Below are 13,043 nucleotides of genomic sequence, written 5' to 3' on the forward strand. Positions count from 1 at the left end.
GAAAATAGCAGTATTTTTTTTCAGATACTAGAAGAGAGTCTCTTAATTTCAGAATGTGTGTTTAAAGGCTAAATTAATAGATAGGCTACTTGGAATATGGCTGAGATAGTCTCTCTAGCCAACTGTAAACATTTGCTAATACTATGTAACCCTTACTTGTGTCTCTTTTGTCCTCGCTAGATAACTGAAACTCAACAAACTGAAGATGCAAATTTCTTAATGCTTGATATGTGATCAGTTACAGACTTAGCTGCTTGTGTGCCCTAGAGATGTAGGAATGTAGTACCAGGGTATACGGGGGAAGTCAGGCACATTCCTTTACAGAAGTTGATGCTATTGCATCATGTACACATTCTAAACTATATTTTTTTCTTCAAAATGTAAGCCATTACTAAAGAAAGTTGGAACCTCTGGTCGGAGGTACTGTAACTTCCAGTGCACATGTGACTTAGTCACTGACTGGTCATTTCACTTACACTTTGAAACATGGCTATTATCATGACTTAAAATAAGGTCTTGTTCTAGTAACTGATAATTAGTATTATGCCTTGACCCTAGCAAACTGTTTGTCAAGTAAACATATGAATGATTATACAAAGTGTTTGTTTTCACTTGAGTCACTTCAGTAGCTTTAAATTCCATGGGGAATTTTAAAAGTACAGTTCTATTAAAAATCATTTCATTAGAGTATTAGACCCATCTGGGATGAGGAAGGAAAACCAGTCTGGACTTAAAAGTAGGAAAGGAAGTTTATCATATGATGGCTTGTGTGCTTGGGCAAATATTGACAGTGTTTTGTCTTTGTGTGTGTGCAGGAGCTTCCAGGACATCCAGTGCGACCAGTGGTCTCAGTAGTAAGACCGACCGATCACTGCTGGACACATCCACTGGCTTTTTGCTAAGACCGAAACCCCGGAATGTTCGTACTGCTTGGTTGTAAAACCTTTCTTAAGATAAACATTGTTTGTCCTATTTTAACAATGTCTTTGTATGTATTACTGTAACTCTTTGCAAACATCTGTAATACTTTTTTCAACAACTTTTACAGCAATGAGTATATTTATTGTTATTCAGTGCAAAATTGTTATCAGAAGACACTTTGATGTAAAACCAGTGTTTCATGTGGTGGCATATTTATAGAAGCTATATGTTGATTTACTAGAGAAAGGTGTTATGTGTGAATAGTTTCTCAGTATAGAAATTCATTTGTTATGCTGACAAACAGCAGTGGTAATAATCCACGTCGAAACCATGACACTCAGTATATGGTTTGTACTCTATATTATTTTCAGTTACTGTAAACGCTAAACAAGGGGTTTACCTTGTAAACTTAAGCGCCTTGTGCTTCTTCTTTAGAATGTCTAACGTGGGTTATCACCTGATTTTGTGAGTGTTGTGTTCCTTATGAAAAAAAAATCTTGAAATGTGTTTTTATGGATGAGCGGGTTTAGATTGACAAAGAGAATGAGCAGCTTGGACTGGCGCAATTCTTGATTCCTCAAAGGTGCTTCTCCTTGAGAGTTTGATCATCCATTCCAAACCATTTCACACTGTCAAAAATAGGGGTTCACTTTAGAAGCTTCTGGTTTGTGTCTTTATGTGGTCCAGTAAAACACTCTTAAGGATCCTGAGTAGGCTTGAACAGCCTACCCTCTTGTGACTGGTTAGTATCCAGATCATTAGCATTAGAAACAAAAGCAAGTATTTGTTGGAGCAGTGAGCAACACTCGCAGCTTGAAGAACCAAGAGGCAGACCCAGGGTGTTAGAGCAGTGTTCGAAACAATCCTGTTAGTGTGTGTGCTGTCATTGTGTATTTATTGTCTTAGTAGAAGGTTGACAGCAAGAAAGAAATGCTTTCAAGAAACCAGATATAAAAGAAAGAAACTAACCACACATTGGTTAAAGCTACTCCCTTAAATATTAGTGAATTTTCTTGGATTGGTTTGGCTGAATCCTAGAAGCACCATTTTTACCTGTCTCAAATTTGAAAGCCTGTTAATCTGATGGAAGTGCTAGTGACACATAGGTGTAATAGAGTTGACTGTGAAAACTAGGATATTCTGTCAACCTAGAGCCTGTTACTTTATAGAACAAAGTGTAATATTTCATAGTCAGAACCTTTCCATTGCTGGTCTTATCCGTATGCCTTTAGTGACACATTTTTGCTAAAATATGAATTTCCCTAGCCACAGAGAGCTGATTTCAGTGCTCCAGCGCTGTAGCATGTGTGCTTCGCCTTCATTAGCAGGGAGGCAGACTGCACGGACAAACACCAGCTCATACATTGTTGGTCTTATTTTAATGGATTGTGTTTTAGCTAGAGCAGCGAAGGTTGGAAGTGGGGAAGCCAAAAAAACAAAACTGCTGAGCATATACACCGTATACACATAGACACACAAACATACAGTGGATGTGCATACACATCACACACATACATACATGTACAAACACACAGTGGATGGGAACATAATATGACTGAAGGTTTTTCTGCTGCTTTGAGGGGGAGAGGGGCTGTAACATTCTTTAACAATTTGTTTCTTTGTTCTAGAGAACAAGATTTCACACCTGCTTTATATAGAGGATTTATTTTGGCTTAGTTTTTAACATTGTACCTCTAATGTTGGTGTAACAACTTAAATTTAAAATGCAGCATTTTGGCATTTGCCCAATAGTGAGTTAATCACTTTTTTTAAAAACTGATTTTTTTGAGGGGAAAAATGTGTATATATAAAATCTTTTACGTTCACAGTGGCATTAGCCTATGAGTACATTTTATTTTATTCTCCCCAAGTTTCATAGGTAAAGCTATACTTTGATTTTAAATGCTAATTTATGCCTTAATTTTTGCTATTTGAAAGAAGTTTGTCTAAGTATTATTGATAACAGTTATTCAAGTAAAGGGCAACCATCTTTTAAAAACAATTTACAATGTTGTGTTAAAGTTGCATATATATGTGTGTGTATATATGTACATATATATGATGACTCAGTAGATGGGTAGGAATGACAAACTTAGAATTCACTGATCTAAGTCAGGATACTTTAAGGTTAGGCTTTAGGAGGCCTTTGTAGTGGTGGTGTCATAAGTACATTAATCTCTTCAGCCTCACCAACACAAACACATGAGGGTTAGCACTGTTATACAGTTGGCTGGCTTGTTCTTATTGCATATACTTTGAAGATCTGCATCTGTAGCTAGAAAGCATGCTGCTCTGCAGGCTAGTGGACAGATCTGAGATCTGGTTTCACCTCTGTCAAATGTTATCGCCTCATTTTCTAGTAAGTTCTTATGAAAGATTTCAAACTATTAAAAACATTTCTTAAGGAGCAGCTACTACCTTGTCCTCCCCTACTTTTTTAGTCTCCAGCAAACACTGCACTGAACAGCTCATTTGCTTGTAAAATGCCATCATGCAATTGTGCTCAACCCACGTGTCAAAAAGCGGGATTACACAGCTTTGAAAGGTGATTGGGACGGGTCTGCTTCTCATCTGCAGATGAGTGCAGCAACTCCAAAGTGTTAAGATTACAATAAAGCTAAAGATGTAGCCTTGCTCGCGTTGGCCACGCAAAGCCTGTATCGTTGTAAATGCCAAAGTCTTAGTGTGTAAACGGCTGTACACCATCACAGAGAATGTGCTTACTGCTAATGGCCAAGTTGCTTATTTTCTTGAATAAAGATTAGCAGGAAACTTTTAAAGCATCTTTTAAAAAAATGTTCTAATTTGTTATGTTTTAGGCATAAAGAACTAGCTTGGCCTACTAAAGAAATAAAAGATTTAAAAATAACCAAGTATTGATTCTGTGTTTTGTTCATATTTTTAGAATTAGAAGGAAAAGTCTTACGTATCCTACAAGACTGTTAGTTAGAATGAAGTTGGCAGTTAGTTGTATTTTTGAAAATGTATTTCTTTGGGAAAGTTTGTGAAAAATGACACTCCTGGTCAGCATATCTTTGAATCACATGATTTGATTCATTTTGTAAGTTGTTGTGATGCTACAGTACAATGGACATTCTTTTAGAGCTTGAATGAGTATTGTTATTGTTGGGTTGTTTTGTCTTTTTTTGTTAAAATAATTTAATTTTATGTGCATTAGGATGAAGGTGTCAGATCCCTTAGAACTGGCGGTATAGACAGTTGTGAGCTGCCACTTGGGTGCTGGGAATTGAAGCTGGGTCCATTTGGATGAATAGACAGTGCTCTCAATCACTGAGCCATCTCTCCAATCCCAGGTTATTTTGTCTTTAAAGGGGGTTAATGATGCCATTGGGCTGAGGGTGGTTGACCTTCCTGGCCGGTAAGTCTAGTAGGCAGCATGGTCAGAAGTTCAAAGTCATGCTCAACTACATTTCCAGGTTAGCCTGAGCCGTGTGAAAATGGATCATATCTCCAACAAACTGAAGCCGCAGAAAGAATGCTCAGTGGCTCCCAGAGGTGCATATCTCTTCATTAGCACAGATGAAGAATGCCTAAGACAGATGGGCTTGTGTTATGCAGGTGATTGTGATTTTCAAATATAGAGATGGTTTTTAAGTTGTTCCCCTAGAGGTGAAAGGTAAGTCCCTATTGCTGGAAACACCATACACTTCAAACCAGTAGTTGAACATGTTCAACCATTGATTGAATACCATGCACACCAGGCCCAGAGGCTCCTGAGCTGGAACTAACCTGGATGCCTCCTCCCTGAGGACCAGCTTTCATGATACCAGAAGGTGTCATTCAAGCTTCCAAAGGGAGTGTGAGCCTACAGTCTTACCCAACTAGGAAGCCTATGAACCACAGCAGTGACCAGCATGGCACAATAACCCTAAGGTGCAATGCTGGCATGCATAACTTGGTGGTAACCAACAGCTCTCTAGCTGGACCCGCTCGGCAAGAGGGAAGTTGATGCCTGGTACTGGAAACTTAGCTAACTACTCAGGGCTGGTGAAGCCGAGGTTATTGCAGGACCCCAAACCACCACTTTACTAAACCAGCACAACTCCTAATTACATGTTAAACATGTGTCCAAAGGAAAAAAAGAAATCAATAGCTGTCTTTGAAAGCACAGAGATTCTCACAAATGTCTTTTTTTTTCCCCCTATTACTTTTGCGTAGTTTTGTGCCCTGTGGTATATGTATGGAAGAGGACAATTTGTGGAGTGAGTTCTCTCCTCTACCATGATGTGGGTTCTGGGGACCAAACTCACATGTCCCCACATACCTGGCAAGTACTTAGAGAGGGTTAGTCCATGAGAAAGCATGGCAGCAGGTAGGCGTGGCACTGAAGCAGTAGTAGCTGAGCTTCCATCTTCTCTGCAAGTTGGCGGTAGAGAGACTGGACCTGACATTGGCTTTTGAAACCTCCAAGCGCAACCTGAGTGACACACCTCCTCCAACAATCTACACCTCCTAATCCTTCCCCAAAACAGTTCCACAAACCAGGGACCAAGCATTCAAATACATGAATCTATGGAGGCTATTTTCGTTTCAACCACCATACCTGGCTTACCTCCTTACTGCCAGACTGAATTCAGATCATTAGTAACAACTCCATGTCAAATGCTTTCTTACGTTACTTTTCCTGTGAGGGAACTCCATGACCAAAGCAATTTGGGGAGGAAATGATGTGTTCAGCTTATTCTACCACATCATCCCAGTTCATGAATGGAAGTCAGGACAGAAACTTGAACAAGGCAGAAACTACGCAGGGACCATGAAAAAATGTGGCTTACCACCTTACTCCTCAAGGCTTATTATAGAACCCAGGACCACCAGCTCACGAGTGGCCCCACCCATAATGGGCTGGGCCCTCCCCAATCAGTCACTAATTAAGGAAAAACAAACAAAAAACTCTTCATCAGTAGGTTTCAACATGACCCCCATGGGGATCTGCATATCAGATGTTTGCATTACAATTCATAACGGTAGCAAAATTACAGTTATGAAATACCAATGAAATAATTTTATGGTTGGGGTCACCACATGAGGAATTGTATTAAAGGGCCGAAGCATTAGGAAAGTTGAGAACTAGTGCCCTACAGGATTTCATACGACAGGATTATTATGGTGGCATTTCCTCAATTGAGGCTTCCTGTTTGACTACCCTGCTGTTTGAGCTTGCGGTGCTCCCAGTCTAGATAGCCTTTCTAAGCTTGGTGCTGGACAGAGGACTCCCTCTCCCCAGCAGGGCCTCCTGCTCTGTCTGACCTCATCTGGAGAGTGTCTTCAGGCATGGATGCCTCTAACCGTATCTGATATATGGCCTTTGGCACAGTTCCCTGCTAGCTCTCCCCTCCCTAAGCCTAGGATAATTAAGTACTGTGTTCCTGTTCATATGATAGGGTTGTGCTGCCAAATGCAAATCAAGCATCCTTGGGACTCCTAGCTCTAACCAATTATGTACATGTCCTGGGAGCCCCCCACCCACTCCCCAAGGACTATAAGTCTTTGCTCACTCCGAATATGAGCTATCTTGCTGAAGTGGTTCCCAGGGGCTATTTCCTGGTGCTCAAGGCTTTCTGATCCCAGCGACCCCTAGGTTAGAGGAGACCCACAGCCTCCTCTTCTGATGACTCTGGCTTGTGTCAAGATGACTTAAAACCAGGCAGCACACATGCTAAAGCCTCTTTTCACCGCTTTCCATTATTTTTGACCTGCTGCGTTGCGTTTCACAAGTTTTTGAAATAGGCCACTTTGATGACACACTGATCCACTCTTTTGCTTTTGCCTCTGGTGATGTATGCTGACATGTCTTTTGTGATGATTTGTTTTCATGTGTATGTATGTGTGCTGAGTGTAGGTAGGTAAACACCATCTGCTTGCAGGGCACCTGGGTCCCAGGGAGTGTTGGATCCCCTATAGCTAGTTATAGGTGGTTGTAAATTACAAAACATGGGTGCTTCAAACTGAAAGGGCCCTAGAAAAGCAGCAAGTGATATTACCCATTGAACCTTCCAGTGCCAGTGTGTTTTGAATCCATAACAGAGGCTGTGGGCCATCTCTGTGGTTTAATTTTTTTAATATGTGTGTATGTGACATGCATGTGCCACAGTGCATATATGATCAAGCTCAAGGACAAGGTGCAAGAGTCAGTTTTCTCCTACCTTCTGAGTTCCAGGAATTAAACTCTTCCCTCCAGAATTAGAGTTCTTAAGTTTTTCTCACACTGAAAATGTGGCTGAAGAGATTCCCAGCGGTCGAATCTTAAGAATTCTAGGTTTTCACTTGGATCTGACCCCTTTACCCAGACCTTCAGGCTTGAAAGCTTTGTACCCTGACAGTCACAGGACAGCAGGGGAAACCGTGCCTGTCTGCCCCCACTCTCGGTCCCAGCATCCTGTCACTGGCCTTGTTCTAGGAATTCTTGTTGAGTGAAGTAGCTACAGTGGAACCAGTTCAACAGGACTCCCGGGGCAAAGAGCAGGCAGGAGAAAACCCGCAACTGGGTCATGTACAGATGGTGAGATGATGTGCGGCTTGACGTGCGGCCGGTCCCTCCACTCTGCTCTCTGCTGCATGCCAGGGAGGGCGGGCTGGAAAACAATTTGCCGCTTGGCTAGGCTGCAATGACCTACTCTTTCTTCACTGTGGTTAAGTTCAGCTACATCTCACGGCCTTCCTGTCGGGCGAAACCCTTAGGTCTGGAAATACTGCAAGGGGCAGCCTGAGTCTTAGGTATGCAACACAAAATTAGTTTTCCTACTGGCCTGTACTTTGATTTCTGTCAGCAACAGATACTTGAATCATCGATATTCTGGAACGAAAAGCGGTGTAACTGGAAGACCTCTAGCCTCACCATTTGCTCCTTGTCATTGAGATTGAGATCTCTTCTTTTTAGGCTTTTCCATCCATCTAGACGTCTATCCTGACACTAGATGAGACTCTCAATATGGAAAACAAGCACACATAACATACACTCCTTGGTAACTCTAGCGAAAAGCAAGGCACCAGTGTGTTACCCCAGAGGGAGTTAGTGGGAAAGGCCTGGATAGCCCGACCCCAATCTATCTATCAGGAATTACAGAAAACAGACGTTTAGCTGCTTTCCAAGCTTTGCCCAGGGTCTGCTCTTTTCCTGATCCAGAACTACTTGTTTCCTTTTATTTCATGGATGTTTTGCTGCATGCATGTTTGTGCACCACGTGTGCCTAGACCTAGGAAGACCAGAGGAGCACACACATTGGATCCCCTGGAACTGGGGTGACAGACAGTAGTAAGCCTTCTTGTAGGTGCTGGCAACCAAACCCGGGACCTCAGCAAGAGCACTAGGTGCTTTTAACCCTAAGCCATCTCCCTAGTGTTGTCCCATTTTTCTCTGAAAGTCAAATCCAAATAGGCTTTTCTCCTAGTTCTTACCCTGTTACAGAAAGGGAGTACAAGCAGATACATTGTATACCTAGATAGTTACTTTCATTCAAGGGCCTCTCCTCTCATTCCCCTCCCTGGCTCTGCCCCACTTCTGTTTATTCCCAATCAAGGTTCACTATTATCAAACTGCTTAACCAGTACCATTTCATCTTCTCCTACTAATGCTTCAGGACAGGTTCACTTTTAGATCTTCCCAGGCATAAAATATTAGCTTGATAATTGACGCCTTGAAGTGAATGTTGGGTGTGACCCCAGCCCTGGAATTCAATCTCTAACTCTTAAGATAGTATTAAGAGACCCATCCCTTGGGAGGAAATCAGAGTGTGAAGCCTGTCACCGTAATTAGCATCCTTCAAGAGGGACTCTCAGGCTCTCTTCCCACCAGAAGATTCTGGAAGTCACATGGCTCTCACCAGAACTGAATCTCACAGACTCGGGCTTTTGTTTTATGAACCAGCAAGTGTATCTGGCACTTGGCTATTACAGCCCAAACTGAGACAACTTCAGTGACTACTGTCTACTTGTTGGAAATCTCTAGGAATCAGGATTCTGTGCAGGAAAACAAACAAACAAAAAAAAAAAACAACCAAAAACCTTCCTAAGCAAAATTGTTGTCCCCTGTGATTGAAAGCAGAGGCTCATAGGTCCTGAAGACTGGGTGAAAGACATACAGTTGGGGACTGTGGAGAGCCTGTGTTAAGATAGTGCACGGCCTGCTTATGGTTGAAAAACAACTATAATGTGATCAGCAAAGAGCATGCATATAGGAGTCACCAACAAATGCAGCCTACTAGAAAATATGCAATGCTGCTTCTTAATCTGTTAGCAGTTAATGACTTCAGGGAGATAAAGAGTATTGAGTAGTCTTTATTAATGATTCACATTCAGTCACTTTTCCATTATCAGTTCTTCAGTTAATTAATTGAACAAGTATGATAAGCTATCTTCTGTTTGCTGTGAGAATCTAAATGTAAAATAAATACAAAATACCTTTGTGGTTTAATGAATACTCAATGAAGCATTTTTCTGAGGTATTCCTTATGGTCTGGTTTTCTCCAGGATCTGTCTTTATTTCCTTAAGAATAGTCTGTTAAACCACACAATGGATTTTGAACTTGTGAACCAAGTCCACTGTGAACCAGTGAACTTGTTTTTAGTTACATTAGACATACTTTTTAATCTCATCATACAACACCAATACAAAAGCACCACCCATGCCTCTCAATACATTGGACCAGGCACCTTTGAAGAAAGCCTTGGCTCCTTCATCTTTCGCAATCTTCCTCCAGCAGTCAACTGTCCCCGTGTACATAATGTCAGCTGTGGAGACAAAGGCAGGTAAGGGTTCCTTCCTTTCTTGAATAACTATTTATCAGGCTATTTTCTAGTAACCCTAATTCCTCACCGTCAAGGTCAGAAGTAAAAACTGGAACTATCAACCAGTTCACACACTGTCAAACTAAAACGAAGGCAACGGTGGGAAGGAGTGTTACATTCTGGGAATACCAAGATTAGGCAAGAAAAAACAAAAGGTATGACTGGTGAGTTATACAAAATCCCCTCACGTTTGGCGTTCTTTTCACCTTACGAATGGTGGTTTCATGCTTTTACCTGTGGAAGCTAAAACTATCAAAGCACAATGTCTTCTTATCTAGCTAAAACACCCTTTTTTCATCCACACTTCCCATGTCTAAAGGGAAGCAGGAATTTAAGTGAACAGCTAATTACCTCTTTGCCCTTGCCAAGTGGTAGAAAAAGAGGATTCAAGGTCTATGTAATTAATGCTAAAAATGCCTGGGACCAAACTCTAAATAACTTTATGTTCTTACAATCTTTTTAATAATAAATTAAAAAAAAAATCCCTGAAGGAAAAGCTAATTGAGAAATTATAGTCTCTGTTTCCTAAGTCCTTACAGAGGAATTTTGCCATTCAATTAAAAAAAAAAAAAAAGCCTCTCTGCACTTAGGAGTTCTCCAGGGGCAAGACCGAAGACTGACATCAGCGGAGTTCATGCTTACCCCCTTTCCGGCCAGACTGCATCATCATCCTACGCCGAACAGTGTCAAAGGGATAGGACACCAGCCCCGCCACCGCCGTCACACTCTGGGCAATCATCCAGCTCACGATAATGTGCACATTCTTGGGGTCTGGCAGCATCCCTGTGAGCACAGCCAAGAAGCAAACGGTGATGAGCAAACGGCGCTTCCCTCAGCAGCTGGGACCCAACTCCACGACCTGACCTTCCACAGAACCAGCTCCTCCCAAGGACCTCTCCATGCAACCAAACCAAACCAAAAAAAAAAAAAAAAAAAAAAAGGCTGCTGCCTTCCCTTAATCCAGAAGCTACAGCTCTCTTCACAGACTCACTTCTAGTCCATCTGGGTAACTGACAGCTCTGTGTCCTGAGCAGCTCAAAGCCACAGTATTTATCAGTAGAGGAGGACACAGGCTCCTTTTGTTATCAGTTTAGCCAAACCACACGCATTACCTCCCGAGAACTCAGTTTAGCTCAGGGTTGGAAAGGAGACTAATAAACACAAAGGTCTCTGAGGGAAGACGGGCCATACAGAATCCTCTCTCCGCACCCCCACCCCACCCCCTCCACCTCAAGTCCCCCGCTCACCCTTGGCAGTGTCATAGACTCCGAAGTAGGCAGCTCGGTAGATGATGATGCCCTGGACAGACACACTGAAACCTTGGTAGAGACCCTTCAGGCCATCAGACTTGAAAATCTTGGTGAGACAGTCGCCCAGCCCACTGAACTCACGCTGGGAAGCCCCCTTGCCCACGTCGGCAGCCAGCCTGGTCCTGGCAAAGTCCAGCGGGTAGACGAAGCAGAGGGAGGTGGCGCCGGCTGCCCCACCGGAAGCCAGGTTCCCGGCGAAGTAGCGCCAGAACTGCTTATGCCGATCCACGCCTCCCAGGAAGATCTGCTTGTACTTGTCCTTGAAGGCGAAGTTCAGGGCTTGAGTGGGGAAGTACCGGATCACGTTGGCCAGGTTACCCCTCCAGAAGGAGAGAAAGCCCTGCTCCTTGGGAATTCTCACGACGCAATCAATGATGCCTTTGTACTGCTTCTCTGCACTTATCTGTTTGCTGGCATGCTGGACCTAGTTGGGGGCAGGGCAGGGTGGGTGACAGAGGACAGGCGGGGAGAAGGGGAAGACAGGAGAAAAAGAAAGTTTGTACTTCCTTAATTTCTTGTTTATTTTCTTGTTTTATAAGGACAGGGTCATCTTAGGTAGCCCAGGCTAGCCTGGAAAGTCAAACTCTTTCTGAATTAGCCTCCCAAATGCTGGAGTGACAGATGTGGACTGCCCGGGATTCTCACCCACTTTTCCCTTTCCTCAAGAGACAGAAGGGAATTCTAATTGCGTCTTTTTTTTTTTTTTAAATGTATCAGAAATCAAGCAGTTATCATTACACGGGCATTTGAGGGAAATTCCCTGCAGGCTTATGGGAGGCACAAATAAAGATCCTTCCCTCAAGGGCTGTTAACATGGGGAGCTGGTGACCACCCCACCCTGCTTCACTCTCACGTCCCTTGAGACAAGCCTGTCTAAGCAGTAGATGGCTGAAAATGTCCAAGCAGTCGATTGTTGGGTTACTACCCCTGGACCAATCTGTTACACCATGGCGCTGATCGGTTCAGACTCCCAAATGGCCATGCCCGCTAAATGGCGATTGCCTCTGCGATAGAATCATATGTGGACAGGGTGGCTAAGGCGATATGAATTTATCCTGAAAATCCCTTGTGAATTTCTGCCTCGGTGTCTCCATCCGTGAAACACAGGCCACGGATTCACATCTTGGAGAGGTAACGGGAAGATGAATGAAATCAATGTCAGGCTGCAGCGCAGTGCGATTCCCCAGTCCAGGATTGACCTGATGGTTCTTTTGTAAAAGGTGGATGCGGATAAGGAGGTGCAAAGGATGCCGCCAAAGGGTGAGGCCCGACCTAAGAGGCCTGGGGTGGAATGCCGCTTGCTGTACCGGGCGCAGGAGCTGGCTCGAGGTAGTCCGGCTTCGGGGTGGGTTTCCATATATAGACACCCCAACGCGGGCGCCACCCGACACCAGGCATCTGCCACTGACGCTGGACCTGTGTCTATCTGCGTAGAGGGCACCTTCCCCTTCGCGTAGGCCACGGGCTTGCGGCCTAGCACAGATTTTCCGCAGCGCCGTGCGCGCCCACGCCGCAGCATCCCCGCGCCCCCCCCCCCGCGCATCCCCGCGCCCCGTCCGCATCCCCCGCGCCCCGCCCGCGCCACCCAGCCGTCCTCACCTGCAGCAGCAGTTTGACCCTCTCGATCGGGGCGACAGCGGTCTTGGAGACGGCGGCGGCGATGCCACCCGCCAGGAAGTCCTTCAGGAAGCTCAGAGCCTGATCCCCCATGCTGAATGCCGGGCGCGCACAGCCTGCAAGGAGCCGCTCTCTCGCTCTTGCCTACGCCCGGCCAGACGCCGCCACCCCGTCTCCGTCCCTGCAAGACGCGAAGGGACCGCCCGCCTGACCGCAGCCCTCCTTATATCCCCGGCTCGGCGTCTCGCGAGAGGAGGAGGGACCCCGGCCAAGCGCGCAGCGCGCATTGGCTGCGCGGGTCCCCGGACAGCCCCTCTCCATCCCCCTCCGTTGCAGAGGGCATTGGGGGCGAAGACGTTTCCGGGAGCGAGGGGTGGGTTGGGGGCC

The 13,043-nt window shown here is 44.5% G+C and overlaps 2 protein-coding genes across 2 annotated transcripts in view; one reads left to right on the plus strand and one right to left on the minus strand.

The window, feature by feature from the left end:
• The window catches only part of Cfap97 (cilia and flagella associated protein 97), a 34,294-nt gene extending 30,504 nt beyond the window's left edge, over positions 1 to 3,790 (plus strand). Inside the window, exon 5 of the mRNA XM_021650756.2 lies at positions 816 to 3,790. Within this exon, the coding sequence (XP_021506431.1) occupies positions 816 to 940 (125 nt within the window). The 3' untranslated portion in view covers positions 941 to 3,790. The remainder of the gene's footprint in view (positions 1 to 815) is intronic.
• A 5,409-nt stretch (positions 3,791 to 9,199) lies between these two features.
• Slc25a4 (solute carrier family 25 member 4) lies at positions 9,200 to 12,772 on the minus strand. The gene is made up of 4 exons (XM_021650766.2): positions 12,639 to 12,772; positions 10,977 to 11,463; positions 10,372 to 10,512; positions 9,200 to 9,672 (listed from the first exon to the last, which is right to left on the minus strand). Exons 1-4 carry the CDS (start codon positions 12,747 to 12,749, stop codon positions 9,515 to 9,517), a joined length of 897 nt encoding a protein of 298 aa, XP_021506441.1. The 5' UTR covers positions 12,750 to 12,772; the 3' UTR covers positions 9,200 to 9,514.
• Positions 12,773 to 13,043: the final 271 nt, after the last annotated feature.

Source organism: Meriones unguiculatus, chromosome 4, assembly GCF_030254825.1.
Source record: "Meriones unguiculatus strain TT.TT164.6M chromosome 4, Bangor_MerUng_6.1, whole genome shotgun sequence".
Taxonomy (NCBI): domain Eukaryota; kingdom Metazoa; phylum Chordata; class Mammalia; order Rodentia; family Muridae; genus Meriones; species Meriones unguiculatus.

Coding starts and splice junctions, on each gene's coding strand:
- Slc25a4 (XM_021650766.2), bottom strand. CDS start 12,749: ATGGGGGATCAGGCTCTGAGCTTCCTGAAGGACTTCCTGGCGGGTGGC. Junction 11,464..12,638: donor GGGTCAAACTGCTGCTGCAG/GTGAGGACGGCT, acceptor GCCCCCAACTAG/GTCCAGCATGCCAGCAAACA. Junction 9,673..10,371: donor GCAGTCTGGCCGGAAAGGGG/GTAAGCATGAAC, acceptor TTGTCTCCACAG/CTGACATTATGTACACGGGG.